This window comes from Phacochoerus africanus, chromosome 5 (assembly GCF_016906955.1).
Source record: "Phacochoerus africanus isolate WHEZ1 chromosome 5, ROS_Pafr_v1, whole genome shotgun sequence".
Taxonomy (NCBI): domain Eukaryota; kingdom Metazoa; phylum Chordata; class Mammalia; order Artiodactyla; family Suidae; genus Phacochoerus; species Phacochoerus africanus.
Genome location: NC_062548.1, coordinates 28,462,276 through 28,478,429, shown reverse-complemented (window position 1 = coordinate 28,478,429; position 16,154 = coordinate 28,462,276). Strand labels below are relative to the sequence as shown.

At 37.5% G+C, this 16,154-nt stretch overlaps 1 protein-coding gene across 1 annotated transcript in view; it reads left to right on the top strand.

Annotated features, from left to right (window-relative positions):
• The first annotated feature begins 1,476 nt into the window (after window positions 1–1,476).
• LOC125128404 (phospholipid-transporting ATPase ABCA3-like) overlaps window positions 1,477–16,154 on the top strand; it is a 101,434-nt gene continuing 86,756 nt past the window's right edge. The window contains 5 exon segments of the mRNA XM_047782759.1: window positions 1,477–1,509; window positions 1,871–2,132; window positions 6,278–6,405; window positions 8,113–8,260; window positions 14,506–14,765. Coding sequence (XP_047638715.1) covers window positions 1,477–1,509; window positions 1,871–2,132; window positions 6,278–6,405; window positions 8,113–8,260; window positions 14,506–14,765 — 831 coding nt within the window.

Genomic DNA, 16,154 nt, shown 5'->3' with positions numbered 1-16,154 from the left:
GGCCAACGCCAGAGCCACGGCAACGCGGGATCCGAGCCGCGTCTGCAACCTACACCACAGCTCACGGCAACGCCAGATCTTTAACCCACTGAGCAAGGACAGGGACCGAACCCGCAACCTCATGGTTCCTAGTCGGATTCGTTAACCACTGCGCCACGGCGGGAACTCCCTCTTGTTCTATTTTAATCTTGAGGTCTTTTGTTAGTTTTCCTCAGATTTTCTGTGCAAAAATTCCATGTATAGTTGTATTTTCAGTGTATTTGTGGGAGTAGATGAGCCTTACATCCTGCTACTCCACCATCTTAGGTCAGCTATTTATTTTGTTTTTTAAAAAATTTGTTTGTAGTTGATTTACAATGTTTATTAGTTTCAGATGTACAGCAAAGTTAGTTATACACACACACACACATATATATATACACGCACAAATATATACATATAGGTGGTGGTTACGTTGGTTTTTGTTTTGGGGGGTTTTCTGGGGTTTTTTGTTTTTGTTTTGTTCTGTTTTGCTTTGCTTTTTAGGGCCACACCTGCAACATATGGAATTCCCCAGGCTAAGGGTCGAATCGGAGCAACAGCTGTTGGCCTAAGCCACAGCCACAGGAATGCAGGGTCCAAGCTGCATCTGTGACCTATACCACAGCTCACAGCAACGCTGGATCCCTGACCCACTGAGCAAGGCCAGGGATTGAACCTGCATCCTCACTGATACTCATCAGATTAATTTCCACTGTTCCACAATGGGAACTCCCAAGATTCTTCTTTTCTCTCTCTTTTTTTTTTTTTTTTTTTTGGGTCAAAGGCATGTATCACCATTAACTTAACTTCCCTCTTAGAACTTAACTGCATCCTATATACTTGGTAAGGCTGTGTTTCCATTTTTGCCTATCTCGAGATAATTTCTGATTTCTTTTTTTATTTTACCTTTGACTTATTGGCTTTTAAGTAATGTTATTTAGTCTCCATGTGTTCATTATTTTTCTTTTATTCTTTTTGGTTGATTTTTAGTCACATTCTGTCATGGCCAGAAAATATGCTTGAAATAATTTCTATCCTCTTAAATTTGTTGAAGGTTGTTTTCTGACATAGAATGGTCATCTCTCCTAGAGAATCTTTATGTGTGCTTGAAAAGCATGTGTATTCTGGCTTTTTTTGGATGTGGTGTCCTATGGATATCAATTAAGTCTAACTGATCCTTAACCCCCTGAGCAAGGCCAGGGATGGAACCCACAACCTCATGGTTCCTAGTCGGATTCATTTCTGCTGTGCCATGACAGGAAATCCTACTTCTCAAATATTTTAATGCTTATGGTTTCTTGTCATGCTCTAAGTTTGGTTAGAAATTAAGTAATTCAAATTCTTGATTTACTCATTTAAAATTTACATTTTGTTAGATAATCTAAACTTCTCTTTAAAAATTCTTTACTCCCTTAATAGAGTTGAAGAATGGATTTTTCATGGTTCTACAAATTTATGGTTCTTCTATGGAAGAATTTTGTTTTAAAGGTAAGTTGAGCTACCTATTGAAGTTTTGCAAAAGCTAAGAGACCACATTGGGGAAATATTGATAGTCCAATCACTACATTTCAATTTATACTGTTGCATTTTTCTTAGGTTTAGGGCTGGGGGTATCTCTTCAAAATCTGAAGAGTTCTCACAGAGTAAAATGATAGCAGCATGACACACAGAAAGGAGAAAAAAGACAGTCCAGGAAACTTTTGCTATTAGAGAGTCAAGCTATTGCTTTTGGTCATCTGTATCTCTTCTTTTCTGAAATATCTATTAATATAAAATAGTTATCCATTTGCAGTTAATGTACTCAGCACTATTAACTATTAATCCTTTTTTTTTTTCTTTCATGTACTAGAGGCGGCGATTCACTGCTTTAATTATGGAAATTATCCTCACATTACTATTTATTGGTACACTTTTGTTAACCCGCAACTTTGTGGTTATAAGGAATTATGGACCTTTCAATTACTCTCTTCAGCCTGTGGATGAGTTGCCTGCATTCCTTGGAAACATCCCTTTTCCTGGTCTATGGGAATTGGCTTTTGTGCCTTCCAAAAGTGTTGCGGTTAAGAATATTGTTGAAACTGTGAAAAGAGATTTACACTACAACTTTAAAGGTTAGAAATCAAGATTTTCTTTTAAAAAGTACCATTCCATTATTTTGGCGAAGATACACTTAAAACCTTTTGTCTTGGCATTAATCCCAAGTGAAACATTGTAGGAGAGCCTCATAAACAAACAGTAACCTTCTATGTATAAAATGGACTTTGTAAACTTGAGAGTTAAATTCCTATAAAATGTTTTCTCCTAGAGCCCAAAATATTTTTAATAGATAATCATTATTATCTATTATCTAATCGGTATATCTATATAGATATATATAGACATATAGGTAATAATTATCTATTAGATTTATATATTTTAGATAATTTAATATTTTGATAGATTATTTAACAATATTTTAAAATAAGTAATAAATTTACATTATTCCTGGTTATCATCCAATTCTGTGATACCAATTCTGCCTTGTTTCTGGTTATCCTTCTTAAACTGGGTGAGTCTTAGCCAGGCGTACAGTATAGTGTGCCAGAAGTGCACAAAGCCACAGTATAAGCTGAAGCCCTCCTTCTGGATGCATATTCAGAGGTCAGTTGCTTCAAACATCTTTTATATAAAAATGTTGCACAAGTCATATGTGAAGCTGCATAGAATTGTTTTAAAAGTTCCCAATTCTTCACTCACCCTCCCATTCTCAACTCAGTTCATTGCTTTTTTCTCCCAGAGATAAATGTTGTCAGAAGTTTGGTGAGCATCCTTCTACTGCCCCTTCCCTTTACACATATGTATTTATTCAATCACGGATTTGTTTTCAGTCTTGTTTCTCTCTCAAGGGTTTTGAGAATCCTGAGCCTAGATGCCATCTCAGAACATCTCCCACTTTTATAAAACACTGAGGCAGGAAAAAAAAGAAGCAAACTCCCAGTAGTTTTTATAGTATATATCCTAATAATTTAGTATTTTACAGATTACTCTGGGTTACCCTCAAATAGTTTATTTATAATTTCCACTCTGATTTCTTTTTTGATGCATGGAATTTTTAGGCCTTTATTACTTAGCCCCCAGGGGTGTGTCATTATCTTCTGTCATTGATTCTATTTCAGTTTCCCTTGAATCAGAGAGTATACTCCATGGTTGCAATTCCTTGAAAATTTGAGAATTATTTCTGACGATTTTATGGTGTATTGTGATAAGTGTTCCATGTGCCTTTGTAAAGACTATGTATTTCGTATGTTTTGCTTGTAGTATTCTGTAAATGTCACTCAGGTCAGGCTATCAAGTTGGTTAATCATCCTGCTTTTCAACTTTCCTGTATTCTTACTATTATTTGTCTGTTTATCCTCTCAGTTGTTGAGAGAGGTATTCAATTTCCAACTAGGTGTTATTAGTATTAAATACGTTTTGTATATATTAAAATAATATTAAAATTTCCTTTTTGTGTGTATATTTTGAAATTACATTATTAGGTCATGCGAGCTGTCTGTTGAATTGCTTTAAAATATTTGTCAGTTCTGGAATTTTTACCTCTGTTTTTAATAGCGTCTAGGCCTCTAAAGAAATGTTCTGTTTTTTAAATTTATTAACCATGGTTACTTTAAAGTTTCTTCCACAAAGTTGTGGTATCTGGTTTACTTATATGTATTTTTCCAAGTCATCGAGTTCTGTTTCATAGCGTATTCTTGCGTGTCCGTATTAAATGACAGATATTGTGGATGAAAAATATTAGATGCTCTTGAGGGCACTTCTTTACCCAAAGAGCGTTAGATTTTCTTCTGGATGGTGGTCAGCGTATTGATGGGCCAGCTTGATTCCACCCAGGGTTGGTTTAAGGCTTCAGTAAGGACTGTTCCATTTCAGTTTGATCTTTATTCCTGAGGCATACCCTTTGTTCTAGGGCCTGGTTGCTCCTCCTATGGCGTGACCCTTCTAGTCTGGAGTATTTTTGAAGGGCCCACTAATGTTGTGGGGTTTGACCTTCATTTTCTGTCTCTCCTCAGCATGCTGAAATCACTGCTCAGCATCTTGGTCTGCCACCTGATGTCATCTTAGTTTCTTGGGTCTTATCCTGTGCTTTGTTTAGGAGTTGATCAATAGAATTTACATGCTTATTTTTCTCTTCTCTTCTCTTCTCTTCTCTTCTCTTCTCTTCTCTTCTCTTCTCTTCTCTTCTCTTCTCTTCTCTTCTCTCTCTTCAGAATTGTGCTTTCCAAGTCCCAGCTATTTTGGCCACCTGAACTCTCACCTTCTTCTCTTCAACTTTGGAAGTCTGCAACACTTATCAAGTGATTTCAGGTAAAATACCAGGATGAACATGATACTCATCTTGTGCAATTCCCTTTTTCAAGGCTTGTAACTCCATAGGTTTTGCTCATGCTTATTGCTCTCAAACAGTTTTATAGGTTTCATCTAACTGTTATGTAATAGAAGTGTTCAGTCTAATATTAGCTATTCCACATAGCTAAAACTAGAAGTCCCTGTATAGTTTTTTATGGCTACACATGTAGCTTTTGGAAGTTCCCTGCCCAGGAATTGAATCTGTGTTGTAGCTGTGACCTACTCTGTAGCTATAACTATGCTGAATCCTTTAACCCACTGTGCCAGGTATGGAACCTGCAACTCCCAGATTCCTTGGCTGCAGTTGTATTCTTAACCCACTGTACCACAGTGGGAACTCAATGTATGAGAATTTTTAAACTGTCTGTTGGCTGTTTTCATGTTTTCTGGCTCTCGAGCCCCTTAACCTTCAAATCCAAATGTTCTTGGGTCTCCTCATCACAATGTCAGACTCCCAGGCTTGGAACCATGACTTCGAGCCCAGAACCTCTGCAATATAGTTATTTTCCACTTGGTGGGTATGGGACTTGCTTATATCACATAGACACACCTATTATTGTCTTACTGTAGCTTCGTCCATGTTTGGGGGTGTAGAATATCTTTTTTGGTAGTTTCCAGTCTTTTTTGTCAATATTTATTCAGCGGTTAGTTGGGATTTTGGTGTTTTCGTGACAGGAGGTGAGCATTAGTCCTTCTACTCTGCTGTCCTCCTGATCAAGCCCTTCTGGCAGAACAAAGCAGAGTTTGTGCAACAATAACTAATACTTCCTGCTTCACCTGGGTCAGTGCAGCAGAACCGTGCAGTTGTTGAGGCGAGGCCGAATGAAGCAATGTCTGGCAGGGAATTTCTGGAATATTTCAGACTATAAAGTATAGCATTCTGCATTTCCATGACAGGCTTCAGGAAAATGATGCTAACAACAGTAAACTCGGGCCTTATGATACTCTTTACAGGATTGGAAACAGTAATATCTTAAAGTCCAGGTGTCAAGTGTGGCAGTGTTGAGGAGACTGTAACTTGAGACTGTAAACTTTGAAGGATGAGATGTGTTCTCAAAAACTATACCATCAAGAATTTCAATAATGAGGCTTCACATGGAAGCTTTTGAGAATCAAAGCATTGGGGGTTTGCTAGACAGAGTTGTGCTATCAAGCCCCTTAAAATCTTGGTCATAAAAATGCATGGAATTTCACTTGCACCAGTGGGCTATTGAAGTCTTTGGTATCCTGTTTACAATAAAAATATGTTTACATTAAAAATATGTTTAATGCATAATAGAAGTAAGGAAATCTTTAATGTATATAAATGTACATATAGATATTTAAATGACTAAATATTTTGTCTTAGGAGGGTACAAATGATGCCACATTTTAAAATTTTCAGTTATGTTAAATTTAATTTAGGCTGAGTCCATTGATGAATCATCTCAAATACTGAAACATAATCATCTCAAATATTAAAGTTACAAAGTGGTTTCATTCCTCAACTTCTAATTATTTTTGATTAGATATTTAAAATTCCCATGATATAGGACTTTGAATAGAATGGATAGTTCAAATTTGTTCATATTTCTCTTTGAGATGGAAATTTCAAAATACAGTTCAAAGCATTGTTCATTGTTAGGTTATTTTGGTATATAGTTACTTTATTCATTATATTTTAAGCTTGTGGTAAAATTTCAACACTCCAAAAATTATGCATTCCAAATATCCATTATTTCCTTATGCCAGCATTTGAGCAACAGTGTTATAAAATATTTAATATGTTTCATTCATGTAAAATGGTTTCCCATCTTATAGAGAGGAAGGGCTGTCAGACATTTTGCCCTTTTGTGGTCAACTCACACATGAGATTTTTCTCTTTCTACAGTTCAAGGTTTTTCTTCAGAAAGAGATTTTGAAAACTACGTTAAACAAAAGGTTAATTCTAAAAAAGTGATGGCTGCTTTTGTTTTTGACCATGAGTTCCAAAATAGCCATGATCCCCTGCCGCTTAAGGTAAGAAAATGTTATGTAGAGACTTCAAAATTGTACTTCCAATTTCCAGAAATTTAATGAAGTAGAGGTATCATTATTCCATTTTATACGTGGGATACTGTAAGTTATCCAAAATCATGCTGCTTTAATGTACCAGACCAAATCTAAATAACTTCTGTGTCCTTGCATTTATTTCGCCAATGCTTTTTGCTGATGGGAAAAAAAGTGGATTCATCATCTTTCCAAGATTTCTATTTATAAATCAATCATGGGAAATATTGACACCTAAGGATATTTATTACCTTTACTACTGTATCTGATGTTCCAGCTGTCTCCAGCTGCACACGATGATGAAGGAAATACACATTTCATAGATCAAAAGATAAGATGTGTTAAAGCAAATGCAGCAAAAGTGGGGGGGGGGCTTCTCTTTGTGGCTCAGTGGTTAACAAACCTGACTAGAATCCATGAGAATGCGGGTTCGATCCCTGGCCTTGTTCAGTGGGTTAAGGATCTGGCATTGCTGTGAGCTGTGGTGTAGGTTGCATATCCGGCTTGGATCCCATGTGGCTATGGCTGTGGTGTAGGCTGGCAGCTGTAGCTCCCATTCAACCCCTGGCCTGAGAACTTCCATAGGCTGTGGGTGCGGTCCTAAAAAGAAAAAAAAAAAAATGCATCTTCACTAGCATGGAACACAACACAAAAACTTTCTTATTTCTTTTGAAAGAACTTTATAACCTTTTCTAAACCTGAATTAAGAGAACAATGTGAAGGCTTATCCATGCTGAATCAGCATGAAGACATATGTAGATACTGAGGACGATTCTGATAATAACTCCCAGGGAGAGGCAAGAACAGTGCTTTGAACCTGGTGTCTCTGATGTAGAGGGAAATAAGCAAAGTAAGGTATCGTTAAATATATGGAAGCAAAATTCTGCATTTAAGATGCAGATGGTTGTCAGTGGAATAAAAACGTAAGCAGGGTTGTAGGTATCTTTTCATTCTGTCACATCTTTTCATACATGTCAGCTTCCCTCAAGTTACTGGCTCAAGGTAAGCTGATGCTGACATAGGCTCAGCCATGTGACTAGAGCCTGGTCAAAATGTTTTGGGGGCAGGTTCAAACTTCACCCTTTCTGCCTTATATATGCTCCCTTACTTGGCCCCCTTGCCAGTTTTTCTGGTCTGATGCTTCTGACTTTTGGCAACAGTTGGACCATTTGCTGCTTAGGTCCAGTGTAATCTACCTTGATGTTTAAGGGTTCTTTAGAATAAGTATTTTGATTTAATAATTAAGTTATGCAACACTCCACGTTTACACTGTATCGCATTCTTCTTTTATCCTCATGAAGGACGTTGGTTGTGGTTAAAATCACTTTTCAGAGAGGTGGAGATTTTCCTTCCAGAATACTTGGCTGACATAATCAGGCAAGAAATTATAGTGTGTTTTCCTTATATTTCATTGCCGTAGGCGTGCCATCTATTTATTTGGGGAAAATACATTCCCAATAGTGTGTCAGTTGCCGCTTTGTTTGCAACCTACGGTAACCCTACAGCAGGTTTGCTCTCCCTTCCTGATGTTCAGAATCTGTGGTGATGCCTCCAAATCAGTTTGCCTCAAAATCGCACCATGTTCTCAATTGCACCTTAACCTCTTTTCATGTCTCATTCTTACTTAATTATAGTCTTTGTTTATAGACATTGTTTGTTTCTTATGGCTCCTTATAGGTAAAATATCACCTGCGTTTTAGCAGTTTCCAAAGGAACAAGGATGTGAGGTTTGATCGAAACAGAGGCTGGGAAACAGGTGCTCTCTTTCCAGCTTTTCCTTCTGTGGGCCCCAGAAATGAGGATTTTGAAAATGGGGGAAGTCCCGGTGAGCACATCTTTAAACACATTTATTTTAATATCATAGTAGTTTAGTAACAGCCATCACATATTTACAGGTATATTACTTCAACCTTGTGATAAAAGTTATTTTTCACTTACTGTGCTGATTTGTTCCTTTACATTTTTCCGTGTCCAAAAACCCATATGAAACATTCTCTACATTGAAACAGTGTATTTTATCCTTTCCTCGTCATTACCATTTCTTACCCTCGTCTTTTCATGTAGATTTACTTGTGGAATTTTGACTTTAATGACTCAATGTACACATCCAGTTACTGACACTGATTAGTTACAAATATGTTATTCTTTGGGGTTGATGACCAGGTTTTAATATAGTAATTTAAAATTTATTATGTAAACTGCCATTTAAAAGTCTTTAACATGGAGTCTCTAGTTCCATCCATGTTGCTGCAAATGGCATTATTTTGTGCTATTTCGTGGCTGAGTAGTATTCCATTGTGCATATGTACCACATGCTGTACAGTAGAAAATTGACAGAACACTGTAAACCAGCTATAATGGAAAAAAATAAAAATTATTAGTTACAAATAAATAAATAAAAGTCTTTAACATGGAGCATATGCTTTTACCATAATGCAGATTTGCTTTGAGGAAATAACTCAACAAGAGAAACAAGTTCTGTCCAACTTTGCATAATTCTTTAAAATTTCAAATAACCTACATCTTAAATAGGATAAATGAATAACAAAGGTGTAAAATGTAGTTTACAGAACGTTAGATAGTCATGAAAAATAGACATTATTAAATCTTCTCAAAAGGAAAGCTCAGAACTATCATATGAGATTATAGCTATGTCAGCTGCATACTCACCAGCACAGAATTGGGATAGATACCCAACTATGAAAATATTTGCTATGTGAGAGTGGTGGGATTGTGTTGGATGTTATTGTTATTTTATTTGGAAATATTTTAAGCATTATTTTTATAGTCATAAAATTTAAAAGAGAATCTGTGTCTTTTCCGGCTTATGTTACTGCATAATGAACTTATGCCTAGGGCATTGTTTTATAAAGGTTAGACTGTGAAAAACTAAGAAAGCTGGATGATGCTAAAAGTTGTCAAAGATGTGAGTTCATAGAAACCAAACTACACTGCTAGAGGTAGGTTGCCTAAGCTCAGCCAACCATTCTGGAGGGGGCAGTCTGGTACTGGTGGCTATCTTAACCAGTGTGAGATACTGTAACAAAACACCATAGACTGAGTAGCTTGTAAATAACAGAGATATAGTTCCCATTGTTCTGGAGCCTAGAAAGTCCAAAATCGAGGTACTGGCATGGTCATGTTTTGTTTTTTGTTTTTGTTTTTTTTTTTTTAGGGCCACACCCGCATCATATGGAGGTTCCCAGGCTAGGGGTCAAATTGGAGCTGTAGCTGCCACTGGCCTATGCCACAGCCACAGCAACGCCAGATGCGAGCCACGTCTGTGACCTACACCACAGCTCACACCACAGCTCACAGCAACACCGGATCCTTAACCCACTGAGCAAGGGCAGGGATTGAACCCGCAACCTCATGGTTCCTAGTCAGAGTCATTTCTGCTGCGCCATGACGGGAACTCCAAAGGCAAGGTCATGTTCTAATGAGAGTCCTCTTTATGATTCAAAGCATGTGCCTTATCAGAGTATCTAGGGATCTTTCTGAAGCCCCCTGTATAAGGGCATTTATTTATTTATTTATTTATTTATTTTATTTTATGAAGGCTCCCCTCTCATGACTTAAGTAATTCCCAAAGGCTTCACCCACTGATACCATTACCTCAGACATCAGGATTTCAACATACCTCTGTATCTGCAGGTTTTACACCCATGAATTCACCCAGAATATAGAAGGCAAACTGTATTTTTTGTGTTATGCCTTTTTATTTGAGGCACTTGAGCATTCGTCAATTTCAGTGTCTGTAGGGATTCCTGGAACCACTTCCCCACAGATACCAAGGGACAACTGTATGTATTTTGGATAGATACAAATATTAAAACCATAGCAATTGCCAAATTAAGAATATTTTGATAGATAGAAATCCTACAAAACTCTTTTATGGATCCATGAGAATGGTAGTGTTTGTGGTGGCAAGGAACAGGAAGCAGTCAGGACAGCTAATGAGAAAGACTGAACTAGATGTGTACATAGCAGCATCTAAAGACATAGAACTAAGTGAATAAAATTTATAACATAATTTCACAATAAAATAAAATAAAATGTTGTAGAGAAAACATGTAGTATCTGAAATGAATTTATTGGATGAGATTAGTTACATGGAGAACAAGACAAGATAGTGAATAAATTTGAGCACACACAATATACTTACCCAGAATAAAGCAAAGTAAAAAAAAAAAAAAGTCTATTTTATTCAGTCATATAAAGAAATGAAATATCAATACATGCCCCAAGGAGTTCCCATCGTGGTGCAGTGGTTAACGAATCCGACTAGGAACCATGAGGTTGCGGGTTCGATCCCTGGCCTCGCTCAGTGGGTTAAGGATCCGGCATTGCTGTGAGCTGTGGTGTAGGTTGCAGACGTGGCTCAGATCTGGCATTGCTATGGCTGTGGTGTGGGCCGGTGGCTATAGCTTCGATTCGACCCCTAGCCTGGGGACCTCCATATGCCGTGGGAGTGGCCCTAGAAAGGGCAAAAAGACAAAAAAAAAAAAAATACATACCCCAACATGGATGAACCTTGATAACTTTATTCCAAGTGAAAGAAGCCAAATGCAAATGGTCACATATGATTCCATTTATATGAAGTATTCAGTACCAATAAATCAATAGACACAGAAAGAATATTTGTGGTTGTTAGGGATTAAGGGGAGGCGGGAAAACCCATACTGTTTAATGGGTATGGGTTTTCCTTTGGGGGTGATGTTAATTTTTTAGAACTAGGTAGAGATGGTAATTGTACACCAAATATGTAGCACAGAATTGTATGCTTTAAACTTAATTTTATGTTAGCAGCATTTTACCTAGTTAATAAAATGAATGAAACCTAGTGACTTGTGAGTCAGTGATGACCTGGAGGTACCATATAAAAAGGAGAAAGAGAAGGAGCACAAAATATACTTATATTTCAAATTTGATGAAAATTATAAATATATACATTAAGAAGCTCAGCAAATCCCTATCAGGATAAATACAGAGAAAACCTGTTCGTACATTAAAAGTGCAAAGAAATCAAAGATAAAGAGAAAATTCAAAAGGCACCAGTGGCATTTGGTGAAGGTTGCAGCTGTAGCTTGGATTTGATCCCTGGCCTGGGTGTGGCCCCCCCCCAAAAAGAAAGTAAAAGTAAAACAAACAAACAAAATATGACCTGTCCCTACCTATGGCAGCAAAAGTGGGGATCCCAGACTTCTATTTATGTTAATGTATAACAGTGTACCCCAAAACCTCCACCAGTTAAAGAATGCCAGTGAGGGAGGTGGGTCATTCGTCTCGACTGGCTTCTCATTGCCTCCCCACACCTCCGTGTCAGTGGAGGCCAGGTGGTGAGTCAAGATTTCCACTCCTACCTGGTAGTAATGACGTGCTCTTCTCCATTTCCTCTCAGTGGAGTCTGTGGAGGCCTGGTTGAAAGTCAGGACATTCACCATTGTCCAGGAGTAATGAAACCACTCCAACCGTGGTGTCAGTGATAATACAAGCATGTATTTATCTAAGGATCCCCCCTCTAACCCACAGTAATAAGGAAACCTCCCCATTACATATCCTTAGAGGCCAAGTGGGGGAACCTTGACTTCTACTTCTCTCTGGCAGTGATGGGGGAGCAACCCCCATGCCCTGCTGGAACAGTGTCAAAGAAAGTTAGCTAAAACAGAAGGTTTAAGATAGGTCCAGGTTTTCATAACATAATATTGAAATGTCCAGATTTTGGTAGAAAATTACTCATAACAAGAACCAGGGGAAAAAAATTATTTATTTATCTTATTTTATTTTATTTTATTTATTTTTTTTTTAGGGATGCACCCATGGCATATGGAAGTTCCCAGGCTAGGGGTCTAATCAAAGGTAGCTGCAGGCCTACACCACAGCCACAGCAATGTGGGATCCAAGCTGCATCTGCAGCCTATACCACAGCTCACGGCAATGCCCCAACCCACTGAGCGAGGCAGGGATTGAACCTACATGCTCATGGATAATCGTTGGATTTGATTCCACTCTGTCATCACAGGAATTCACAGAACCAGGAGAATTTTAAATGAAATGAAAAGACAATAAATAGATGCTATATTCGTTGCATATGGCTATCATAACAAATTACCATAAACTGAGTGGCCTTAAGCAAAAATTTATTGTCTCATAGTTTTGGAATCAAGGTTTTGCACCATGAAGGGTGTAAGGAGAATCTTTTCTGGCCTCTTCCAGTTTCTGGTGACTCCAGGAATCCCTCAGCTTGTGACTGCATGACTCCACTCTTTACCTCTGTCATCATATGGTCTTTTCCTCTTTGTCTCTTTTAAGGATAATTGTCACTGTATTTAGTGCCTATCCAGATCATTCTACCTCATCTTATTGTGAGATCCTTAAGTATGTCTGCAAAGACCCTTTTTCCAAATAAATTCATATTAACAGATTCCGAGGGTTAGAACATCTTTTGGGTATGTATTCAACCCAACACTGATGTTAACACCAGGATAACTGAGATGTTATAATTATCTGATAAAGATTTTAAAACAGCCATGATAAAAAAAAAAAAAAACACTTCAATGAACAATTATGAACATGTTTGGGAAAAAAATGGAAAGCCTCAGCAAAAAAAAAAAAAAATAGAAAGTCTTAACAAATAAATAGAAGACATAAAGAAGAAGCAAATTGAAATATTAGAACTGAAAAATATCATAACTGAAATAAAAAGCTCAATGGGTGGGGTCAAAAACATGATGGGGGGACACAGAAAAGAACCACATTTTAGAAGATAACTAATAAAATTACCCCAGTCTGAATGACAAAGTAAAAGTAGACTGAAAAAAAAAGGAACAGAGTCTCAGGGACCTGTGGGAGTATAACACAAGATTTCGTATTTGCGTCTTCAGGGTTGAACAAAGACAAATTTAGATGAAGCTTAAAAGCATTATGCTAAGTGAAATAAGTCAGGGAAAGACAAACCCAGCATGATAAATCTGTATTACTTTTGCACCTCTTCTTTAAGATTATTTTTCCAAAATAAAAATTATATTTTAGGAGTTCCCATCGTGGCTCAGTGGTTAAGGAATCCAACTAAGAACCATGAGGTTTCAGGTTCAATCCCTGGCCTTGCTCAGTGGGTTAAGGATCCAACGTTGCCATGAGTTGTGGTGTAGGTTGCAGAGGTGGCCCGGACCCCGTGTTGCTGTGGCTCTGGCGTAGGCTGGCGGCTACAGCTCCAATTCGACCCCTAGCCTGGGAACCTCCATATGCCACGGGAGCAGCCCTGGAAAAGGCAAAAGGACAAAAAATGTATATATATTTTTTAAATTTTTCAAACTGAAATGGCAATAAAAGCAAATTTTCTCAAGCTTATAAAGCACATGTATGAGAAATGTGTGCTTACTGGTGAAGTATTTAACATGCCCCTAATATCAGGAATAAAGCAAAGATGTTTGCTGTCATCAGTTCTGTACAGCATATTACTGGAAATCTTAGCCTGAGCCAGAAAAAGAAGATGAAATAAAATGAGTAAACTTTGGAAAAGGAGAAGTGAGATTATCTTTATTTGCAGTTGACAGATGTATACAGACAATTCTGAGGAAATCCACCAAAAGTACTGTAAATAATGTATTCATGTAAGTAAAATCCCAAGATTCAAAAACAGAATACAAAAATAAATTATAGGAGTTCCCATCGTGGCTCAGCGGTTAACAAATCTGACTAGCATCCGTAAGGATGCAGGTTCAATCCCTGGCCTTGCTCAGTGGGTTAAGGATCCAGCGTTGCCGTGAGCTGTGGTGTAGGTCACAGACATGGCTTGGATCCTGCATTGCTGTGGCTGTGGCGTAGGCCAGAAGCTATAGCTCTGATTGGACCCCTAGCCTGGGAACCTCCATATGCCATGGCTGTGGCCCTAAAAAGCAAAAAATAAATAATTAAAAAATAAATAAATTTGTACCAAAAACAAGAAAACACTTCTAAGGGAATATTTTTAAACACCTAAGCAAATGATGCAATATATTAATATGACTCAAAATCGTTAGGATGTAAGTTGTTCTATTGTATTTACTGATCTTTGTTTTTCTCCTTTAGGTTACATCACTGAAGGGTTCCTGGTTATGCAACATGCCTTGGACAAGGCCATCATGACATATCATGCACGTGTTGCCGTACAAAATCTATTCACCAATGTCACTGTTTTTGTTCAGAGATTTCCATACCCAGAATATTATCATGATTACTTCCTTGAAATTTTGGATATTTTCACCCCTTTGGTAATCTTATTTATCTTTGCTATGAATCATCTTATCCTCGTTCAATCTATTGTGTGGGAAAAGGAAAACCGATTGAAGGTAACTCCACTTTCCTGGTGGTAGAGAGAGCTTCTGTAGAAAATGTTAGATCTCTAGGGCAAATTTTGGTGGAGGGCTGAATTAGTGCTACCCACTTAGCACTAGTGGGTGGTCGTATTTCAGTAGCATCCACGAAGTGAACCCTTACATCTCTTGATGATTTTTATAATTTTTTTTGAATTCATGGTTTAGTTTTCAGTTTTATTTCTATAAGACACTTCACAGGAATATTACATGTATATACATTATTTTTTTCATATATCCTCCATTATGTTTTATCTAAGAGATTGGATATAATTCCCCATGCTTTAGAGTACAATGCCATTGATTATCCACTCTAAATATAATAGTTTGCCTCTACTAACCTCTACGAACCCTCAGTCCATCCCACTCCCTCCCCCTCCCCCTTGGCAACCACAACACCGTTCTCTATGTCTGTGCATCTGTTTCTGTTTTGTAGATAGGTTCGTTTATGCCACATTTTAGACTCCAGATATCATATGGTATTTGTCTTTCCCTTTCTGACTTACTCCACTTAGTAAGTGAAGTAGTATGAGAATCTCTAGTTGCATCCAGGTTGCTCAAACTGGCTTTGAAATTTGACTGAGGGAGTTCCTATCATGGTTCAGTAGAAATGAATCTGACTATTATGCAGGAAGACGCAGGTTCTATCCCTGCCCTTGCGCAGTGGTTAAGGATCTGGCATTGGAGACATGGCTCAGATCCCACGTTGCTGTGACTATGGCATAGGCTGGCAGCTGTAGCTCTAATTCAAACCCTAGCCCAGGAACTTCCATATGCTGTGGATGTGATCTCAAAAAGAAAAAAAAAACTGACAGAAAGTTCATTGAATCTGTAGATTGCTTTGGGTCATATGAACATTTTAATGACAGTAATTCTTCCAATTCTTTAGTACAGAGTATCTTTCCCTTTGTTTATATCTATAAGATTTTTATCAGTGTCTTATAGTTTTCAGTGTATAGGTCTTTCACCTCCTTGGTTAAATTTATTACTGGTATTTTATTCTTTTCAATGAAGTTGTAAATTGTGTTGTTTTCTTAATTTCTGTTTCTGATAGTTTGCTTTAGTGTATAGAAATGCATGAGGTTTCTATATATTGATTTTTATAATGCTACTTTCCTGAATTAATTTATTAGTTCTAACAGTTTTTGATGATTTTGAGGGGTTTTAATATTTAATGCCTTGTCATCCACAAATAGTGATTTCTTTTCCAGTCTTTTCGCTTTTTTTTGCCTATTTGCTCTGACTAGGCCTTCGAACACTATGTTGAATAAACATGGCAAGAGTCAGCATCTTTGTCTTGTTTCTGATCTTAGGGGAAAAGTATAATGTTAAACTGTGGTCTTCTTGTATATAACCTATATTCTG